General features: G+C 43.3%; 1 protein-coding gene across 7 annotated transcripts in view; it reads left to right on the top strand.

The window, feature by feature from the left end:
• The window catches only part of LAMA2 (laminin subunit alpha 2), a 3,379,260-nt gene that overhangs the window by 2,643,249 nt on the left and 713,806 nt on the right, over positions 1 to 22,205 (top strand). For all 7 annotated transcript variants that reach the window (XM_069234829.1, XM_069234828.1, XM_069234823.1 and 4 more), the window contains one exon: positions 16,185 to 16,347. In XM_069234829.1, coding sequence (XP_069090930.1) covers positions 16,185 to 16,347 — 163 coding nt within the window. The remainder of the gene's footprint in view (positions 1 to 16,184; positions 16,348 to 22,205) is intronic.

Raw genomic sequence — 22,205 nt, 5'->3', positions numbered from 1 at the left:
TATAGCCTGCTGTAGCAGGCTACAAAGGCTATTAAGGGCCCGGCGAGGGCCTTTAACAAGGGAGCAGGACTTAAATGCCAGTATAGCCCAGCTGGGGAAGGCTATAAGGCCATTAGACATTCCACCACTAGATGGAAGAATGTTCTAATAAATAATTTCAGTCCCCTCTGGCTCCGTGGCTCCTTTGTGCACAGCAACAGCTGTGAAGGGCAACATTGGAATGTTGCCACTCGAGATTTCTACTGGCCATTAAAAGCCCAGAGCACTCCATTGTTTTCAATGGAGCTCCCAACATTTCAGAATATATCTACAAAGAGTGGGTTACATAAATGCGCTTTGCACAGCATTTCCATCATGTGGCTCAAGGGTTTGTTAAATAACACATTTGTTGATCATCAAATTGAAAAGTTCATATTTTTGTTAGTGGTTAATTATTGTTTTGTACCTGATGTAGGCACCCTCCAAGTCTTACAATGGGAACATTAGAATCTGGTGTGCTGCACTGAAGGCATTAGAGTAGCTCAGGGTAATTAAAGGCTGGTATTCGCTTTTTGCTCCAATATTCCAAGGTTTGTTGTTCTGCTTCTCCCTATTTAATTGAGAAGATTCAATCCTCAGTGGTTAGAATGGTCTATGAGCCTCCTCGCCTTTTCTGTCTCAGGCAATACTTGCTCTTAAAGTCCTGAAGCTCGGGCCTATAACTCAGCTGTAGGGCCTTTACCAGCCAGCAGAGCCCAATGCAGTGGGCTACAAGGCTATAATATAATGATCACAGACCCCTACATACATGGCTATTGAATACACATTGCTTGGGTTGTCAACTGGCATCAGTATGCTTTTAATAGATGATGTGAAAGAGGATTATCATTATTATGGCTATCAGAATAGTCATCTTAATGAAATCACTATTGCTGCTTGTGGTGCAACACTGAGTCTGGGATGTCAAGCTGCTTGGTGCACATGCATTTAAGGTGCTCCATAAGCATGCAGTCAAATCCTTTTTGATAACGTTGGTGCCTGTGCCTTGCTCCAGTGTAGTTTCTTAGAATATGGTTGGGTGCTCCAAATAGGTGACCTAATAGGTTCAAGCCTCTCTTCAATACATAAAAAACAAAGAATCAGCACAAAGTACAGCAGGTTGTAAATGGTCCAAACTTTAATTTTGATTCTCTAAATATCAATGTTTCGTTTTATAATCATCATTGTATTGAGCTAAGTCTACAATACTGTGTAGGATTTTTTCTTAAGAGCTCATAAGTAGATTCTCGAAGCTGATACTGGCTTGCAGTTTTGGTGTCACCTGAGTAAGTTTGAAAAATGATCATTGAATAGTTGCACTGCTTATGAGGAATGTAGTTGGTGTGTGTCTGTTTGTGTGAGTGAGAGTGCCTGTGAGAAAGAGAGGAGCGTAAAAGAAAGAAAGCAGTGTAAGGGAGGTGAAGGTGTGAAAGAGAAGGAAGCAAGATACTATAAGGAGAGCAAGTGAGAAGGGTTGGTCAGGGAACAGAGGATTTGACTGAGAGGAGACTGTGGCATATATTGATACTTTTTTATGCAAAACTGCGCAAACGCAGTTTTGTGTCAAAAAGTACAGTGCCGTCTTGTGTCATTCCAGATCGCCAGCTGGGCACCATATTTAGAGAATCCTGCAAGCTGGCGCTAAGGGTAGGTTAGCGTCTGGTAAAATGACGTTAGCCAGGTGGGGGTGGTGGTACGGGTAAAGGAGGGTTTTGCCTCAAAAAATTATGCTAGGCTGGCTAGAGGCAAAAAAATGCTGTTAACCAGCCTATTGTAATTTCCTGATGCAAAACCATCCATACCACATGCCTCCTGTCTTATAAAAGACCACCCAGTGGACAGCACAGGGGACCAGTGTGAGCGGGCATGGCCATTGCACCCAGTTCCATATAGGGGGGCCTATTTCAGGGCCCCCAATGGCACTTAATTGTTTTTTTTAAATATTTACCTAACTTAACCTACTTACCTGGGTTGGGGTCCCCCATCTTCTGGTGTCCCTCCGGTGTGGGTGGGGATGTTCCTGGGGCCTGGGGTGGGCACCTTTGGGCCCTTTCCATTGTGTTTGACCATGAAAATTGGTCCCCTAATGCCTGCTCGGACCCAGGCGTTAAATAATGGTGCTAAGCAGGGTTAGCGCCATTATTTAGACCCGCCTCCCACCCGTGCACCTTTTTTTGCATGGGAGGATAAATAAGGCGCTAGGGGCCTTAAGTCATTTTTTAGATGGGAACGCCTACCTTGCATATCATTGGCGCAAGGTGGTTTCACACATCCGAAAAATGACTTTAACTCCAATATTTTGACGCTTGGCTGGTCTAGCATCAAAATGTAAATATAGAGTCAAGTCTGCGCTGAATTTGCATAAAAGAAGATGATGCAAATTCAGTGCACCCAGAGTATAAATATGCCCCTCTGTGTATTGTTTGAGGGGAGTGTTTCTATTGAAGAGGAGGGTGTGAGACTGTATATGAAAGGGAATTAATTGGGTGTGAGAGGGTGTGAGAGGGTATATGAAAGGGAATGATTTGATAAGTTGAGTGTGTGGTTAAAAAAGGAGAACCTTAGAAGGAACTGAAAAGGTGGAGAATCTAGAAGATATGTGAAATGTGTTTTAAGGGTGGGTATGAAAGGAGCATTCAGAGGTGAGTGAGCGAGTATGAACCAGCATGTATTTAAAGCCCTATCCATGAATCATGCTTGTGAGAAAAAGTTAACAAAGTGACACAGCACTGTCCTACATCATTTTCTATAAAAAAAATACTGGCATGCAGAAATGCCCTTGTTTTTGTATGTTGCACTTGCTACTGTTGATTTATAGGCTCTGTAAATATGTTAACTGAGGAGTACTCATTTGCCGGCCACTGACACTCAAAAGCACACCTCATGTTCACAGTGAGCATAACCTGGGCTTCGTGAGGGGCATACACCCATTCCTTTTTACAGTTAAATAAGTTATATGTTTAAAATTAATGATATTAATATGCAAGTTGTGTTTCTTAAGAGAACATTTTCTCTTGGAATTTACTTTATTGTCTTTTTTATTCAAACTATTAATTGTATTTCTATAACTCGATTATTGTATTAATTATTAACATTTTTTTCTTTTAAAACTTAAAAGAATTAAGTTTAATAGGTCACCCCTCAGTAGGCCTTATTGCCTATAAAGGCAAGGTGCATAAGTGTGATATGTAGAAACTAATGTTAAACATGTCCTTACAGTGGAATATTCCTCAAAAAATGATTTTCACTATAGCAAGGCTGGCTTCTGTGAAAGGGAATCATTGGACAAACGTTTTACACTTACTAAATGCTAAATTTGGATTGGTATCAGTTTGAGAAGTACTTCTTCCACTCATTTTAATTGTAATTTAAAAATCTCTTAAATGGTAAAATTGGATTTTAATTTTAATTTGGAAATACCACTTCTAGAAATTTAGCATTTCCCTGCTTCAAATTTCTGGTGCCTTACTGTGTGTGGCCGGATGTCTGGGCTGGTGATCACTCTCCCCCTGGGAAATGTACATGGGGAGACATAGGACCTGGGTGTTGTGGGAATGGGTCTTTCGGCCAGGATGGCTGGGGAGAAGCTGTGCCCTGCCCTAATTACACTTCAAAGGAACCTGGTTCCAGCACACACAGAAACCTGACACCTGGCCTGCCGAGGACTTTGTTTCACTTGCCAGGCTGGAGCCACACCCACGGGAAAGGGACTAATTCACCAGAACCGGCTTTAAGTTTAAACACAGCAGTGTCCCCTACCCACAGGCTGGCACAGGCATAAACGTGATATCCTCAGAGCCTGAAGGAGAGAAAGCCCCTGGACCTAGATGGTGAGGGAAGCAACACAGTTGGAAGGAAAAACCACTTGATGCCCCTGATAAGCTAAGGGCTTTGCCTTCAGCTGACCGTCAGGACTAGATAGGTCTCTTCAGGACCAGAAGCACTGGCTCCCTTATGCCCTGTGAGATTAATTTGAGGGAAGACCTGGATGTCTGTATCCCAACAGGAGGAGAGGAGCATCAGGAGCAAGACAAATGAGAAAGCTGGCATAAGGAGGCAAAAAAAACAGTTCTCCAAATGGAACGCCCATATCGGGGACAAGACATCTAATAAAAGTGCTCCAGGAGGCTAGGGCTCACCCCAAGAAGCAAAATGAGCCAAAACAGAGAAAAATAGCCCCATCAGGGCCCATGATATGATCATTTATGCCCCTTTACTGAAGTGAAGTGCATGGGATCCGCAGCTAGTTCTACAGAGGCTCCTGGAGCCTTGAAAAAGTCATTTAGTTGATACATGTGTTGACTGTATTGTTTAATCAAGAAGATTTCGACTGAATGACCAGCACATTACAGAATTGTCAATGACTCAATAATCTTCAACTGAATCTGTCTGCGGTATTATATTGCTGGTTCTGTACCTATATGAATTTACTATATTCATGGTTACCAGAATCATGCACACTGTTCTTTGAATAAAAAGAGAAACCCACACTTCATGAGGACAACATTTGGGTTACAAAACCCACCACTATGGACTTTACATTTTGGTGTGCTCCAGGCCTTCCTATAGTTTTGTTGAGTGTGGCTTTCACTACATCTTCTTTGTACTCAACAATTAGAAAGGGTGTGGCCTAGTACACTACCCATGTATACACAGGCTCTATATTTACACATTTCTTGTCCGTTTTTAGGTCGAGCTTTAGCAGGGTGCAGTGCTGTCTGTAAGATGTGTGGTATTCAATATGGGCTTTTAACTACACCCACTCTTGTCAGTCATTCTTTGTGTACTTCTCTTAAATGCTTCACTTTTATTGGTGCATTGTGCTAAATGTCCCTCCTTTTGCGTGCTAAGTTCCTGCACAGGGAATTTCCCTGGGAAAACATTTTTGTTGGCCATCACACTACGTCACACTTCCTCCTGTTACCGTGTGTGATGGCACCACCTCCCTCCTCCTGTCTGGTTTCAGTTTTGCCTGCTTGAGAGGTGGATCAGGCAACATGTCACAAGCTCTTTTTGAATACCGCAGCATCCACCGTAGACACAGTAACTCTTTATTTCCTCTGGCAAAGGTATCCTCTTTCATTCTTTTTTTATGGATCCATTATTCTCGCTTAGCAATATATAAATGTGTGTCTTTTTTATTTCCATTCCACTTAAATGAGCGCAGCAACCACTTGTGAAATTGTAAGTGCCAATGATACATCAAAACATACAGTCGCTGGCACCATCTACTGGTGGAATGAAAAGCTGCAGAAACTAGCATATATTTTTCATTATTCCGAATTTCCTCGTGACACTGTGCGCATGAAAATGAGGATCCTTACTCCGGAAATGTTAGGCAAGTCATTGCAATGATCATTTCAAATATTTCTCTCCTGTTGGAACCAGAGTAAACAGACATAATTTTACATCCGTCATCGGTAAGATTATCGGATGACTCCATGCCAACCGCAGACACACTGTTTCCAGTCCTGAACTTCCTTGAATAAGCTACTGCATTCTGGGAGCTGTATTCCTCATTCAGATTTCTACAAATAGAGTGAGGACTAATTTTTATAAACAACACGCGATTGGCATTAAGTGACACTGGGAGTAATGTCAGTACGGAAGAAGGTAAATGGAAGTGCTTTAGTTATATGCAAGGCCACTGAAATTATGTGTCAGGAAAAGACAACATTATGAGGCAGGGTTGAGCAATGTATGTGGTAAGAAAAGTACAGCTGACAGTTTACAAAGCCAATAGCTCTAAGTCAAGCAAATGTGAGACCTATTGCACTGCAAATGCTTGTTTAAATAGCCTTGTTTGGATCTGCGATTAACTTAAACCACTGCTAACAATTGCAAAGGCAACAGGCTTGCCATATGTTTTTAGGCAGTAACCCTTTGAGAAAGAAAATAGGTTTGCCTTGTATTACAAAATGGTGATAAAAAAAGGCCAATAGACTTGCCTTATATTTTAGGGTGGTGACCCCTTGACGAAGTCAATAGGCTAGCCTTATATCGTAATGTGGTGACTCCTTGACACAGCAAATAGTTTTGCCACATATTATAAAGTAGTCACCACTTGACAAAGCCAATAGGTTTGCCTTATTTTATAATGTGGTGACCCCCTTGACAAAGGCAAAAGGCTTCCCTTTTATTATAATGTGATGACACCTTACAAGGCCAGTAGGCCTACTTTATCTAACATGACACCCCCTTTTATTGTGATATTCTATCTAGTATAGGTGGAGGGGTTTCTGTGATTTCAGAGGTTATGGCCCATAAGAGGTCAAACGTGATTTTATAATATCACCAAATGTATTTCCATCTGCCTATTGTATATATTTGTAAATTAGTATTTAGTAGTGTGTGTGTAATAAATGTCCTTTCCATTTTCAAAGGAAATGCATTGACTGGACAATTATTAATTGAGTGTTGCTATTGCATATCAGTGGATGGATATTACTAGCTCACACTCTCACTTTCGAGAAGGCCTTGGAATGCTTTTCTTCGCTACCCTCAGACAGCCAAGTGCTACAATGGGGGCTTGGGCACATATTTATACTTTTTGACGCAAATCAGTGCTACGGTAGATTTGTGTCAAACAGTTTACCGACGGCTAACTCCATTCCAACGCACCAGCCGGGAGCTTATTTATGGAATGACGTTAGCCGGTGCTGCGGCCTAGTTAGCGTCAAAATAAATGACGGTAACCGGGGAGCTGAGGGGAAGGGAAGACTGGGGGTTGTGCACCAAAGAATGGTGCAAGTCAGGTTAGAGTCAAAAATATTGGCTCTAACCTGATGAGCATCATTTTTTGACGCACAACCCCCATTGAAATGACTCCTGTCTTAGAAAAGACAGGAGTCATGCCCCCTGCCCCCTGCCCAATGGCCATGCCCAGGGGACTTCTGTCCCCTGGGCATGGCCATTGGGCATAGTTGCATGTAGAGGGGCCCAGGTTAGACCCCCCAATGCTACAAAAAAAAACAATTATACTTACCTGCACTTACCTTCAGTCATCATGGATGGGTCCCCCCATCCATGAGTGTCCTCCAGGGGTGGGCTAGGGTGGCAGGGGGTGTCCCTGAGTTCAGGGAATGGCACCTGTGGACTGCTTCCATGGTCTCCCACCATGGAAAAGAGCCCACAGGTCCCTTAACGCCTGCCCTGACCCAGGCATTAATTTTTTACGCAAATCGGGATTTACATCATTTTCCGGCTCTGCCTCCCAGCCTTGCGCCATTTTTGCCCAGTTGGATAAATATGGCGCACTGGTGTTTAAGTCATTTTTTGGACGGTAATGCCTACCTTGCATGTCAATAATGCAAGGCGGTTTCACGCATCCAGAAAATGACGCACACTGAGAAATTATGATGTTCGCTGGTCGGGCGTCAAAGTATAAATATGGTCTTAGTTTTGTGCCGAATTTGTGTATAAAAAAATACACAAATCCGGCGCAAGCAGAGTATAAATATGTCTCCTGGTGTCCAGCAAAGAGAAAACTGTGAACCTAATATAATACTTGTACACCTCACGTCCTGCACAATTAATAAATCTTACAAGGTCTGTTTATGTCACTTTGCGTTAGTTGCTGAAAACAAGAATGAAAGATTATTTTTATACTTTCTGCGGTTTCTTGGGCCAGATGTAGCAAAAATAAAAATTGCGACTCGCATTTTGCGAGTTGATGCGACTCGCAAAATGCGAGTCGCAAATTGGAATGCCAGAAAAAAAAGCGATCCGATTTTGCGACTCGCAGCCGGACTCGCAACGCTGTGTGCGAGTCCGCAGTTTGCGAGGTCGCTGTTTTCGAGTGTGCAAAAAAGGAACTCGCAATTAGCGAGTGGGTGTCGCAAATTGCGAATACCTTCAAAATTGCTTGCAGATGCAGCAGAACACTCCAGAAAGCATACCAGAACACCCTGGAAACACTTCCTGGCACATGATGATGACATCACAGCCAGGAAGTTAACAAATACACCTGGGAGGAGGGCTCAACAGTGAGCAGTGTCTCTGCCACTCACAGTAGGGTGCTGAGGAGTGGTAGGCACAGCACCATGGACGCAGCAGGGACCAGCCAGGCTGGCAGGAGGGGCAGGAGATCATAGATAACAGCCAGGACAGATTCATGTGGCACATGGCGTTAATGTGCCACATGACTGGTTGGCATTTTCCTGCCCATGGACAATTTCAACTTGTATATAGTTTCTTCATGACATTAATAAAACAGTTATTTTTGTTCCACTTAACAAATGGTTAATAGGTGAGTATGGTGGGAGTTGACACGTACCGTCCAAAATATTGCGTTGCAATGTGGTCCCGTCTCAGTCTGCCTTGATTAGCTAGACTCCTATCCCCATGATGGCGATGTGGTTGTTCTTGCTCTTCATCATCAGGATATGGGTCTGCAGGGGTGAGAGGTAGCCCACGTCGGGTGGCTATGTTGTGGAGGATGGCGCATGCGACCACAATTTTGAAAGCGGTAATGGGGGTGTATTGGAGGGCGCCTGAATCTTACCTTCAGCAGTCTCGATCAGGTTCCTGGTCCTCTTATGCGCACTGTTGTATTGCCTCTCTGATTCAGTTCTGGGTGTTAAAAACGGAGTCATGATCCAAGGCCTGAGAGCATATGCACTGTCACCTGTTGGGCACAAAAGTACACGGTTAGGAAGTCCAGATTGTCGTGCACAGTGACCTGTGTGTATGTCTGCAAGTGTCTGTGGCTCTACCTAGGAGGTAACCGTCTCCAAATTCCCCACGTTCCAGGCATTGATGTATCCCACTATGCCTAAAAATGTATGAGTCATGGGTACTGCCAGGAAACTTAGCTACGATGTCCGTGATGACATAATGGGCATCACAAACAACCTGTATGTTGAGTGAGTGGGTACACTTCCTGTTGCGGAAAATGTGTTCCAGATTAGCAGGGGGGCATATTTGAATGTGTGTCCCATCTACACACCCTATGACATGAGGAAAGTGGGCAATGCGGTAAAAGTCCAGCTTGGTGCTGTTAATTTCTGCCTCATTCCTTGGTAAGTATATGAAGTGAGACATGTGCGTGACTAAGGCATCTAGGAATGCCCTGAGGAACCTTGACACTGCACTTTGGGATACCCCACCTGCCACGGCAATGACCCCCTGATAGCTCCCTGAGGCCAAGAGGTGCAGTGCGCATAGCACTTGCACATGCGTAGGGATGGCGCAGCCACGCAGAGTCTTGTGTTCTAGCTGTGGTTTCAGTAAATCTATTAATTCTAGAATGGCTGCGCTGCTAAGGCGGTATTTGTCATAGATCTCCTCTTCAGTTTGCTGAAAAAGAGTCTGCCTGGTTCTATATATCTTCTCCTGTCTGTGGCCCCTCCTCCTCCTCTGCTGGGCTGCGTTGACTCTCCTCCTCACTGCTATCAGGTATATCTCCGCCATCTTGAGTAACCCAGATGCCTTCTGGGTCCCGTTTTATACTTTGGTAATGGTTACCACCTGCTCTGAGTTAGTGGTAAATGGGACATGCAAACTGGGCTTTTTGCGACTAGTCGCAATTTGCGAGTTGCAATTGCATAAGGTTTGCGACTCGCAAATTGCGACTTGCAATTTGCGGGTCGCAAAATGGGGTTGCAACGGATGCGACTCGCAAACGGGTCCCATCGCTTTTTGCGAGTCGGAAATGGGCTTTTTGCATCCCATTTCCGATTTTGCACTGTCGCAAATTGCGAATCGGCCCGTTTGCGAGTCGCAAACGTTTGCTACATCTGGCCCCTTGACTTTGAGCTAACAGCATTTTGCATGCTGAGAATTTTAGGCTCATATTTATAATTGGAGAAATGAAATTTCATATTGAAAGTTGCTGTGAAACAAAAATTGTAGGGCAGGTTTTAGGTGTCACATGCTAAACTGAGACACCAGTTAGCTTTGAATATGATACCACTTAAAAAAAATCAAGCAAGCATTTCACTGCAGTTTCAGTACAGCTGGTAATTCCAGTTACCTGTTTCCAAATAAGATGATTAAAGTGTATTCACAAAGTTTAATTCAAAGTATCTGCTCTGATGCTACAGATTTTAAAGGTGATATATTCGTTTTAACTCAGTTGAGCAGTACTATTAGTTACCATTTTCCTTCACATACAAATGTGGCTAAATACTAGTCCAAATAAATCGTTAGCAACCCCTGCTGTTTCCCTCAGTCAGCTAAGTTGGAACAAATATATCTAAAACGTTAGGTGTGGGTGGGGGTTAACACCACATGGATGAATGATCCAGCAGACATTCTGATTTCCCCTCACCAAAATCGTCTCACATTAGGTTTTTGTTGGCTTCTCCAGGAGTGAATGAGAGAGACAATTTCTTTATAAAGCACGCATGCCATCTTAGACCGTTTCTAGGTATCGGGAAAGACAGAAACTGGGGAACTAAGCAAAACTGATCAAGCAGAGATTAATGATAACATTGAAGATAAACCATCAGGGGATTCTTGAAAGAGGAATGTTTGGAAGATTTATAAAACGTCCTAAAGACATGTTCGAAGATGAACTTTTGACTGCATATTGACGCCCTATTTTTATTGTAGCCTTTCGAGAAGTGTATTGCTTGGTTCAGATTATAGGAGTTTCCAGGCTGAAGGAAGCTCTGCTATGAAGTGGCATGGAACCACCGGGGATGGAGCACAGACAGGCCAGCTAATACTAATAGTGACATTGTAAAGCTTTCGGTGTAAAGCCTGCAGCAAGTGAGTGATCACTTTTGATGTAGGTCATTCAGTTATGTCCTAGCCCTGTATCCTCACTTCACTCCTTGTCCCCTGGCCCAATTCCCAGACGACGATTGTAATTATGTTTGCAACAGACTCTTGTAACACTATCAAAGCATTTGTCGTCTGTGCAGAGTGGCTCACTCCTCCCTCTACACTAGTTCTACCTCTACCAAAGCTCTTCTTGTTGGCACTTTCTCAAATGTGTCAGAACCAGCTGCACCACACCCCACGTCAGGCAGTGGAACGTACACGCGCCTCCCTTCTTAGTTGCTACCAGTAAACAGCGGGTTTCAGATTTCCACACTAGGCCACTCTACTCCTTTCCGGAATGCTGTTCGTGATCAAATGCTCACTGCTCAGAACACATTGATACTACTGTCTTCCTTGGTGCGATATATTTGCCATGAAGCCTTGCATGGATAGGCGTTGGTCCTTTTAAAGTGTGGGGCTGGATCATGGAACAGAAAGAAAACACTGATAATGCCTCCGCTGCCGAGATTGTTATGTTATAGGTAAGCACAATGCAGGTAACTTCACTGTCTTCCACGAATAACTCAAATGAATGCATGAATGGATTTTAAACATGTATTTTCTAGGTGAACTATATTGAGGAGCACGCTACTAATCTTTGGTGAACTATAACGAACATGTGTTAACAAATTCATTGTACACATGCGTCCTAACTCACACAATAGTTAACAATAACAAATGTAATTAGTGCGCAAAGAGAAGGCTGGTAGGAATGCCCTTCACAAGTGGGGGTTATCAGATCAGGTGGAATTGTGAATACTTAAAATCAGTTTCGCAACTTTTTAGTTGGTAAGACCAACGCACCATAAGAAGCATTGAATGCAGCGAGAATGAGCACCAGTCCACTTCTTACGATAGCTAGTTGGAGGAATCTTTTGAGTAAGGTCAGAGTGTAAAGTCCCTCTGCAAGTGTCTCCAGTCAAAGTTTATCAGAACGAGTCGTCATAAGTTGTCGTCAGCCCTAGTTATTGTATGCAGTCCAGTGACCATATGGGATTAATTAACAACTTCCTTTGCGGACCCATTTTATTTTGAAATCATGTGACGACGCACTTCGACCCTTCCTTTCTTGTGGCTTTTCTCAGGTCAGGACAGGGGCTAGTGTGTCTAAATTTGAAGAAAAGAGGAAGAAGGTTTAAATTATTTTGCCAGTCTGATAACGGGAGGGAGTAAGAGTGATGGGTAAAGATGCAAACATTTCTAATTGGAACGTATTTGCTCTTCCATAAATGCCTTGTTGGCAAGACTAACTTATGGAATGGTACCTGAATAGTGCAAATTAAGTTTGCTAAAAGGGAAAAATATAGTGAGCACTATAGTGGGAGTGTCATCACTAGGTATCATAAAGAGTACCTTAAACTGAAAAATCTGGATGCTGAAAAGTTCAGGTTAGCTCTACAGGAATGAATCAGGACAGTCGGCCAGCAAGGGGGGAAACACATGGATGAATATGGTGTTGGAGGTGTCATCATCTATGGTGTTGAAACATACCTTCAATGGTAATAATTCTGGATTCTGCAGTCAAGGGCAGGTCTTTAGGAATGAATGTGTAATTAAAGTTAAAAAATGCAGACATGATCTCTGGTGTGCTCAAATAATGTCAGGCGAAAAGCAGCTGAGAGAGGGTGGCTTCACTTTTCCTGGGGAGGTGATTGCTCTAAGTAAATTGGCCAAACCACGTTGCTTGCCTTTCAGAGGTTACTTTAGGCACAACGTCTCGGTGGATGGGCACAGATCGGGAGGCAGGCAGATTGAAAGGAAAACAATGAAGTGGTATCAATTAGGAACCTAGAAGGTAATCGCTGTTCCAAAAGGCAGACTTGTGTTGGCAAGGCAAGTTGATGAAAAACTATGGAGCATATTTAAGAGCCCCTAGCACCTTCTTGCACCACATTAGAGTTTTTTACACTAATGTGCCCCAACGAGGTCAAAATCGCTGCACCAGATTTACAAAGTGGCGCAATGCATGCATTGCGCACCTTTGTTACCTTTTGCGGAGTATTATGCCTGCACCAGACATAATGTATGCAAAGGGGGCATTCTCCTGTTAGCGGGACCAAAAAATGGTGCAAAGAAATCTAAGAGATTTCTTTGCATCATTTCTTTTGCCACTTTTAACGCCTGCTCAGAGCAGACATTAAAAGGATGCACACCATTGTTAACAATGGGCCTCAATGGTCTTTGCAGGTTTAACGTCAACATTTTTTACACTAATCCTGCAAAGCTCTGAACTAGGGTCAAAAATGTTAATGGTAGTTCCCTAACTATCGCCATGGTGCGCTGTATCTTAGATACATGGTAGCGTTAGGGGTGCTAAGGGGCACAAGAAAAGTGACACTGCACTTTGTGCAGCTCCACTTTTCTTAAATCTGGCCCTATAAGTGCAGACCTGTACATATTCCATGGAGCTATTGATTCCAAGAAGGATGGTTCTGTACTGTAAACTTATTTGTGGATCGGAATTGTGTGTGCTAATTCCATGTGCAATCCTGGTCAATGGAAAAGTGTGACACAATGGAAGAGGAAAGGGCGATATTAAGTTAAAAATAAATAAAGAAGTAGTCTTCGAGCAGCCAGGATAAACTTAGAAAGGGCTACCAGTAGGGCACATGCAAAGTAGATATTTGATATGACTGCGGTTAGAGATCTTGGACATTCTCTAATTGAGGGGAAACGGGAAGCAAGCTTGACTAAAGGGTTCTGGCTGAGCATGATCATGTTAAATTCAAAATATTTTAAAAAGATTGCCTAATAAAAACACATTGGTCCACTGAATGTAACAACCTTAATGCAGGCCCATATTTATACCTTTTGACTCAAAATTGCGTAAACGCAATTTGTGCATCAAAAAGATTACCGCTGGCTTGCGCCATTCCTGAGCGCAAGCTAGGGGCCATATTTATGGAGTGGCGCAAGCCAGCACTAAGGATCGGCTAGCATCAAAAGAAAAAATGCTAGCCGGGGGGGAGGAGGGTGTTGTTAGGGTGCCAGAAATTACTCCAGGGTGGTTAACACCAATATATATGGCATTAACCAGCATATCGTCATGTCTTGACACATTAGCACCCCACAATGAGTCCTGTCTTAATAAAGACAGGAGTCACACTCACCACCCCAATGGCCATGCCCAGGCGACCAGTGTCCCCTTGGCATGGCCATTTGACCCAGTGCCATGCAGGGGGGGCATGTTAGGGGCCCCCAATGGCACAGCAAAAAAAAAAAAATATATATATATATATATATATATATATATATATATATATATATATATATATATATATATATATACTCTTGCCTATACTTACACATACTTACCCAGGATGGGGTCTGAATTGCTCTGGTGTGGGTGGGGGTGTTGCTGGAGCTTGTGGTGGGCATCCATGGGCCCATTCCATGGTGTTCACAAGTACCTTAACGCCTGGTCTGACCCAGGCATTAAATAATAGCACTAAGCAGGCTTAGCTCCATTATTAGGTCAGCCTCCCACCTGTGTGCCATTTTTGCATGGGGGGATAAATAGGGCGCTACAGGCTGAGAGTCATTTTTTTAAGGGAACGCCTACCTTGCATCTCATTTACGCAAGGTGTGTTCACGCAGCCAAAAAATGGTGCTAACTACAATATTTTGACGCTAGATGTGCCTAGCGTCAAAATATGTGTGGAGTTAAGTTTGCGCTGTTTTAGCATAAAAAAATTACGCTATAATGGCGGAACAGGGTATAAATATGCCCCATAGTGTTTAGGAATTTTCAATTGCAGAAGTAAGCAATCCACGATAAATGGAGTCTGAACCCCTAAATGCCAACCAGTGTCAAGTACCAGTGGGAGGCACTCTGTAAATCCTCGCTCCATTTCCCTGCCTGCAACCAAAATATATCAAGACCACCATTGCTATTCTACGAGAACTGCAAAAGTCTGAAAGTGGTAACAGCAGCACCATATAACGAGTGACACACAATGCCATTGTGATTTCATGCATTGTTCCTTTTTGTATTCTTCTGTCCGCATGACGAAACATAAAATCCCAGTTACTGCCATTAACTTGTAAGAATCGCTTTTTAGCTTGCTTAGTGTGTTTTTTTATACTTTGCATCTCCCGCCAGTTGCCTTCCACGTGCCTCGGGAAATGGAAATTCCTTCTGGCTTCAGTAATGTATATGAAAATTAAAAGCGATGAGAGACCCTATAGTAATTATGACATTTCCTTATTTTATACAGATCGAATTGAAAGCCCTATAACCCTCACAGCTGGAAATGCACTTTCACATCTGTTCCCTTATTAATTAAAGGTTTGCACGGGTCCACGCTTGATGCAGTGCAGTGCACATCACTGCATCTTAGGATGAATTCATACTTTTTGGGGCAAAACTGCGTTCCCGCAGTTTTGCACCAAAAAGTATAATTCCGGCTTGCACCATTCCTGAGCGCCAGCCAGGCACTAAATTATTGGAATGGCGCTAGGCAGCGCTCAGCTTGGGCCAAGCGTCAACTAAAATAATGCTAGCCAGGTGGGGGTAGGGAAGGATAAGGTTGTGCCCCAAAAAATGACTTTAGCCTGGTTAGAGGCAAAAAAATGCCTCTAACCAGACTAGTGCCATTTCCTGGTGCACAACAACCAAAAACATGACTCCTGTCTTAGTAAAGACAGCAGTAATGACTACCACCCCAATGGCCAGCACAGGAGAAAAGTGTCCCGTGGGCATGGCCATTGCACCCCTGCCAAGCAGGGGGCCCCAAATTAGGGCCCCTGATGGCACTTTAAAAAAACAAAAACATACCCTACTTACTTAGGATGGGGTCTCCCATCCTCTGGTGTCCCTCTAGTGTGGGTGGGGGTGTTCCTGGGGCTTGGGGTGGGCACTTGTCTGACCATGGAAATCGGTCCACAGGTCCCCTAACCCCTGGTCTGACACGGGTGTTAAATAATGGTGCTAAGCAAGCTCAGCACCATTATTTAACCTCTCCTCCCATCCGTGCATTATTTTTGCACGCGGGATAATTATGGGTCTAGAGGGATAGCACCATTTTTAGGATGGAAATGCCTACCTTGCATCTCATTGACGCAAGATAGGTGCAGGCATCCAAAAAATGGTGCAATCTCTTATAGTTTGATGTTAGAACTATACGTCAAAATACAAATATGGAGTTGAGTTTCTGCCAAATTTGTGTAAAAAAATGACTCAAATTCGGTGCAAACAGGGTATAAATATGCCCCCAAATTTGAGAAGCCGGTGGAGTGGGCGCATCGCTATTCTGCATTGTGTCAATCAAGCACCTGCGCAACAGTAAGTAAATAAAGGCGTTGATGTGTCTGCACTGAAAACCTCAGTTTCTTATTTATATGCGATCATGTCCAAAGCTCCTTCAGAATAAAACTTTTCGCCTCCTCTTTTGTGGCAGCCATAAAGAAGAAAGCTGTGATGTTGAACGAAACTCTTGGGGCCCAGGACAAGACTCAGGAAAAAAGCTTCCCAGAACTGCAGCGAGAGGTTGACCGGATGATGGCTGAACTGCGCAAGAGAAAGCTGGATGTTCAGAAGGCTGTGGCCCAGGACGAGCTGCAGTGAGTACAAAAGCCACCAAGGCCGCTTTCAAGCGCAGTTTTTTTCAAGGCAGAATACCAGTGGGTTGAAGAGTGGGGAGTTAGTAGAAATTGTAATAAGTGTCTCTGTACTACATTGACAAAATGCTCCAATCACAGTGAGGGTTATTTTACCTAAGGAAGCATATATATTTACCCCTCTTACATAAGTAAAGGTTCCAGATGACTACTTTGCCCTCTTCAGATTTATAGAAAATGTTCTCAATTGAAAATACATGTGGGTTGTATACTTATTTTTAACAGTTATATCTCATTCCTTATATAATGTTCTCAAAGATCACAATAATTATCCTTTCATCCATACACTATGCAAGAATGATTTTATGCTCTTCAAATTCTTTCTCCACATTTGTTTCTTTTGCTGATCATTTTTCACCATGGGCCGGTTTACAAAATATGTTTAAGTGGAGCTATTAAGGTAGTTCTTGCTTTAAACAGGATTTATCTCTGTATAATGAAAATGGCATTTTGGATGTGGTAGTGTCTGGCAAGACGTTTTGTACACATTTACTATGTTGTACTTTGTTGTGCTGGTGATCTATTCTGTTGAGTGTTTTGTGTTGTGGTGTATTTGTGCTGCATTATATGTTGTTTTGTACTGCAGTGTCTCTGCAGTATTCTGTTTTGACTGTTTTTATGAGATGTCCCATGTTATGTTTTAATTTTGATGTTATGTTCCTTTGAGTATGCAATTGTGTTATGCCTAGTTGTTTATTTTTCAAATGTTAACACATGCTGCTATATTTCCAGCCGAAAGCTGCATGTGTCCTGAAAATCCTTTGACAAGCAATTATTTACCATTGCCTAACTGGACCCCCACCAGTGCTCACTTTATGTGACATGGCCCCACGTCTCTTTTCAGTGCACCCTTCTAAATTTGGTGATTGTAAGATAACAAGTGGCATAGTATATAATGCACTTGTAATATGGTGGATTGTGTAGACTGGCATGCATTGTGCCACTTTGTAAACCCTTGTGCCACATTATGCATGCAAAGGATGCGTTCTCCCGTAAGGGGGATCGAAAAAATGGCGCAAGGAAATCTAAAAGATTTTCTTACACCTTTTTGTTCGGCACTTTTAACGCCTGCTCAGAGCAGATGTTAAAAGGGGGCATACCATTATTTATAGTGGGACCGTATGTACCCTGCAGGAGTAGCGCCAAAATGTTGGCGTTACTCCTGCAGAGTACATCAATAGAGTCCTAAAAAAAGACTCTATTGCCCCCTTGTATTGTAAATACGGTGCACACATGGTGGCGGGAGGGGGGGCACTAAGGGGTGCAAGGAAAGTGGTGCTGCACTGAGTTCAGCGCCACTTTCCTTAACTGTGCCCTTTTGTTTTTTTAGCATCTAAAACTATATTTGATACCTTATTCCTTAGTGTTAAAGTCATGTAAATGGAGGCCCACACGTAATGTCATGCTAAATCATATATTTACGAGTCATAAGGTTGGCTTGCATGAAGCGTGGGGAAAATGAATATTTTTATTTTTTTATCTGTAATATTTTTAATGAAAGGGATGGGAAACCTAAACTGTGTTCTCTTCTATTATGTGCCTTTCTCTTTCACATGGCAAATCAGACAGACTGTAATTCTATAACTTCTCTGCAGCTCCTACTGACTCTGGACATAAGGTTAGATGAATGCACAGGCACATCTTGCATGCCTGATAGTTCAAATAAAGAGAATATTTTTTTTAAAGAATAATATAACATCATCTAAAATATTTCCTGTTCTGTTGGTGGGTAGTGGGATTGATTCACCAAGTATTCAGATGAAGTCAATTGATGATTAGCAAAAAGTGCTAGGAACAGCGGGAGAGCCAAGGGGGCTCCATGTGGAGTGATTGGAGTTATTCACCTGAATGTGGTAATAGAAAGGAGCTAGGGTACCCAACTCTAATAGGGTTTTATGGAGGTATTCTATGAAAATGAACATGGAGCAGGCATCCCATAGCCAATGTGGTCAGGTTTCCAGGTTGCTGATCTTTGTACCCTTGAGTTTAAACACCACTTTGATAGTTGATTAACAATTATACTTTGTAAGTTATAAATAAATATAAAATATGCAATTTGTCAATGCACAGTATTACGGGTACTGTTGTACCCTTGCCATTACCTTCTCCACATCTCTATGTAACCCTTTTCTTGCCATTGATCAATTGTAATACTTGAGAGTTAGGTGCTATGATTCAGGGACAAATGTCTCATCTGTAAAACCTTGTTGGGGTGGCTTGTTATAAATTTGCATGAGAGCCATTTTTGAACGTTTCAGTGGATACTGCCTTTGGTCAACATTTTCCTCTGCGCTTTAGTTTCTAATGTAAAATATTTTAATATTTGGCATGTGGGCATTTTGATGCTGAGTCAATTTTTTTTTAATTGTCTGCCAGTCATGGTACACGGGCATTAGCTATTAAATGTTTATTTATAGTTGAAAAAATAGATGTGAACCTGATGATTGCGGACCCCCCAGCCCACCCTTGCTGGACACTGAGCCGCCGCGGGCACTCCAGTGCCATTCCTCACTGTGCTGCTCGTTGACATGCTCCAGATAACATGGGGAAGGACAAACATCCTAAGGTGGCACAGTTGAACAAGAATGACCAGTACACGGTCCCAGGTCCCTGACCACAGGGCACAATGCAGGAGGAGCAGTCCGACCTTGGGACCGGGATGAAGTTACTGGCCACCGTGAGATTCTGGCAGCCATTCAAGCCACTAGAGAGGCTCTGCAATCTAAGATAGACACTATAACTGTTGCTGTTAATTACTTGTGGTTCGACTTGCATAAGGGGGCTGAGTGAGTGTTGTGCACTGAAAATGATATCACTACTCTCAAGCATGAAGTCAAGTCACTCCAGGCCACTGTGGAGGGACTCAAGTACAGTGTCTCACAAATGGAATACTGTTTGAAGGATGCAGAGGGCCAACTATGGTGGAACAATATATGCCTTATTGGCTTTCTGGAGCAGGCAAAGGACCCCTTTACGGAACTATTTCTAGAGGACTGGATAGGAATACACTTAAACCAAAGTGTCTATAATGTCTTCACGATTAAGCATGCACACTGTGCTTTGACAGTGGTCCCTCAACCTGCTGCACACCCCAGGGCCCTCATTCCATGCTTGTTCTAATATAGAAATCAAGGCATGATTCTTCAGTATGTACGCACTCACAGCCCCCAGAGTTTCAACGACAAAGAAATCCTAATTTTTCTGGATTGCACCTGTAAAGTTCAAGTTCTTCACAAGAACTTTCTGCCACTTAAAAAAACAACTCAGACACCACAACATTAAGTATAGCCTCATGTATCTAGCAAAGCTCAGAATACAACATAAGGGCAGAGTTCACGTATTCGAATTCGCTCTGGAGCAAGCGGAATAGCTAGACAATATGGCGCCTGTTATGCTTTTTGCCGCAACACTGCGCTAAGGGGTGTTCCTGGAGCTTGGAGAGGGCACATGTGTACCCATTCCATGGTCTTTAACCATAGAAATGGGTCCACAGGTCCCCTAACACCTGGTCTGACCCAGGCTTTAAATAACGGTGCAAAGCAGGCTTTGCACCATTATTTAGCCCCTCCTCCCACCCATGCATCATTTTAGCACAAGAGGATAAATATGGGGCTATGGGGATAGCACAATTTTTTGGATGGGAACGCCTACCTTGCATCTCATTGACGCAAGGTAAGTGCATGCATCAAAAAAATGGTGCAAACTCCTATATTTTGATGTTAGACGTGTCTAATGTCAAAATATAAATATGGAGTTAGGTTTGTGCCGAATTTGCGTTAAAAAATGATGCAAATTCAGTACAGGGTTTAAATATGCCCTGATGGGCATTAGACAGGAACGTTGACGCCGAAAGTATGGCCTCCCATGGACTGCTGTGACCCCTGATGTTCTTGCAGTTTGTTGGGGCACTGGTGACTAGGACGGTATCTACAAACACAGTTGACTCTATTACAGCTTAGTTGGGCTTACTTTGGCTGGGCGTTTGGGGTGGCATTCAGGACCTTGGGGGTGGGGAGCTATGGGGTGGATATAGCGTTTCTTTAAGAGACATGTCTGGGGGATTGCATTAAATCCTTGAGGAGGAAGTGGCGGGGGCAGATCTATGCCACATCCTACTCAGGCTATGGACGAGGGACGCATATGGGCGGTGCTGGGGATAAAATCAAAAAAATCACAGGCAGAAGTGGACACTGAGGGGCGATATATCATACTCACCGGAGTTATTGAGGTCTCAAACTCTGCCTAATTAATATATAAGCGCCTAATGTTGATGATGGTACATTTTTTGACAGGGTGCTGGCAGCAGCCTGGGTACACCAAATGACTGAAGTAATTATGGTGAGAGACTTTAACTGTGTGCTAAACAGTGTAATGGATAGATCTCAGTGGCCCAATGATAAACCAATTACAACAACGGCCCTCTCACAGATATGGACGGGGTTGGGGCATTGATTGAGAGGCAATGAAGGTGATCCTTAGAGGTGTGTGCATAGCGACATCGGTGGGCATCCGTCAAACACTAGAGAGGGAACTGACTCAGCTAGAGGTGCCGTTGGCACAGTTGGAGAGGGTGCTGGTTGGAACTCAGGGAAATATGATTGATTGGGAAAGACAGAAACATCTGGTGTGTGAGATGTGGTACCAGTTGGATAAACATGTTCGGACTACCAGCTGTCGCAGATTGTACTTGGAGGGGGATAAGGCGGGTCACCTACCCGTGCCCTTAATATGGTCTGAGACCTTAATCCAACCCGTATTGGCACTGAAGACCTGTGAGGGACATATAGCCACCACTCAGCAGGCAATTAATGCAGTCTTTGCTGATCACGTGAAGGAGATTTATACAGTGTCATTTGATACGGCCTTGGATGCACTCCCTGGCTACTTGGTAGGACTATCCCTGCCAAAAATTACACAAGTGGAGTCTGAGGTACTGGGAGCCCCACTGATTAAGCAGGAACTATAAGTAGTGTAAGTTTCAATGAAAAATGCCAAATTACCTGGAGGAGATGGATTACAGTACAGAGTTATAAGGGTTTCTCAGCCATCCAAACTCTTGCCACTATACGAGGAGGATCCAGTGAAAGGTATACTTCCTGATACCATGAGAGAGGCTCTCATAGTCCTGATCCTGAAACCTGGAAAGAACTTTATGATGGTAGCTCTTATCTCCTGCTATCAATGGTCAATGTTGATCAGAAGATGCTCAGCCATATTTTGGCAGCCAGACTACTCCCGTATCTCCGGTGCTTGATCCATGAGGATCAGTTGGGCTTTATTCACAGTCGGAACACCCTGCATAATATCTGCCTGCTGATGCATGTGCTGCATGACCCTGAAATGGTAGATGATCCCGTCTTGATAGCCTTTCTAGATATGGAATAGGCGTTTGATTCAGTATGTTGGGACTAAGTCTGGCAGATGTTGGAAGCAGTAGGGCTGGGTCATACCTACATAAAGTGGGTGAAACTGTTATATCAATGCCCTATACTGAAGGTCAGAACTGAACAATATGTGTATTCAGAATATTTTTCTACAACGTGGCACACAGCAGGGGCGCCCACTGTCACCCCTACTATTTGACATGACTTTGGAACCCTGGCCTGCTATCTGCAGTATGCATTATGCGGGGTAGGACACATGTGTGGGGCCCACAAAGCATGTAGTCTCGCTCTACGCAGATGATTCTAAGACTTATCGTCTTCAGCCCGACCTGTCTGCTCCTATTTTGCTGAACATAATGCAAGAATTTGGAGAGTTTTCAGGTGTTCAGGTCAATAATGGTAAGTCAACCTTGTTCA

The sequence above is a fragment of the Pleurodeles waltl genome, chromosome 5 (genome assembly GCF_031143425.1).
Source record: "Pleurodeles waltl isolate 20211129_DDA chromosome 5, aPleWal1.hap1.20221129, whole genome shotgun sequence".
In the NCBI taxonomy this organism is placed as follows: domain Eukaryota; kingdom Metazoa; phylum Chordata; class Amphibia; order Caudata; family Salamandridae; genus Pleurodeles; species Pleurodeles waltl.
This window is presented reverse-complemented; position numbering and strand designations above follow the sequence as displayed.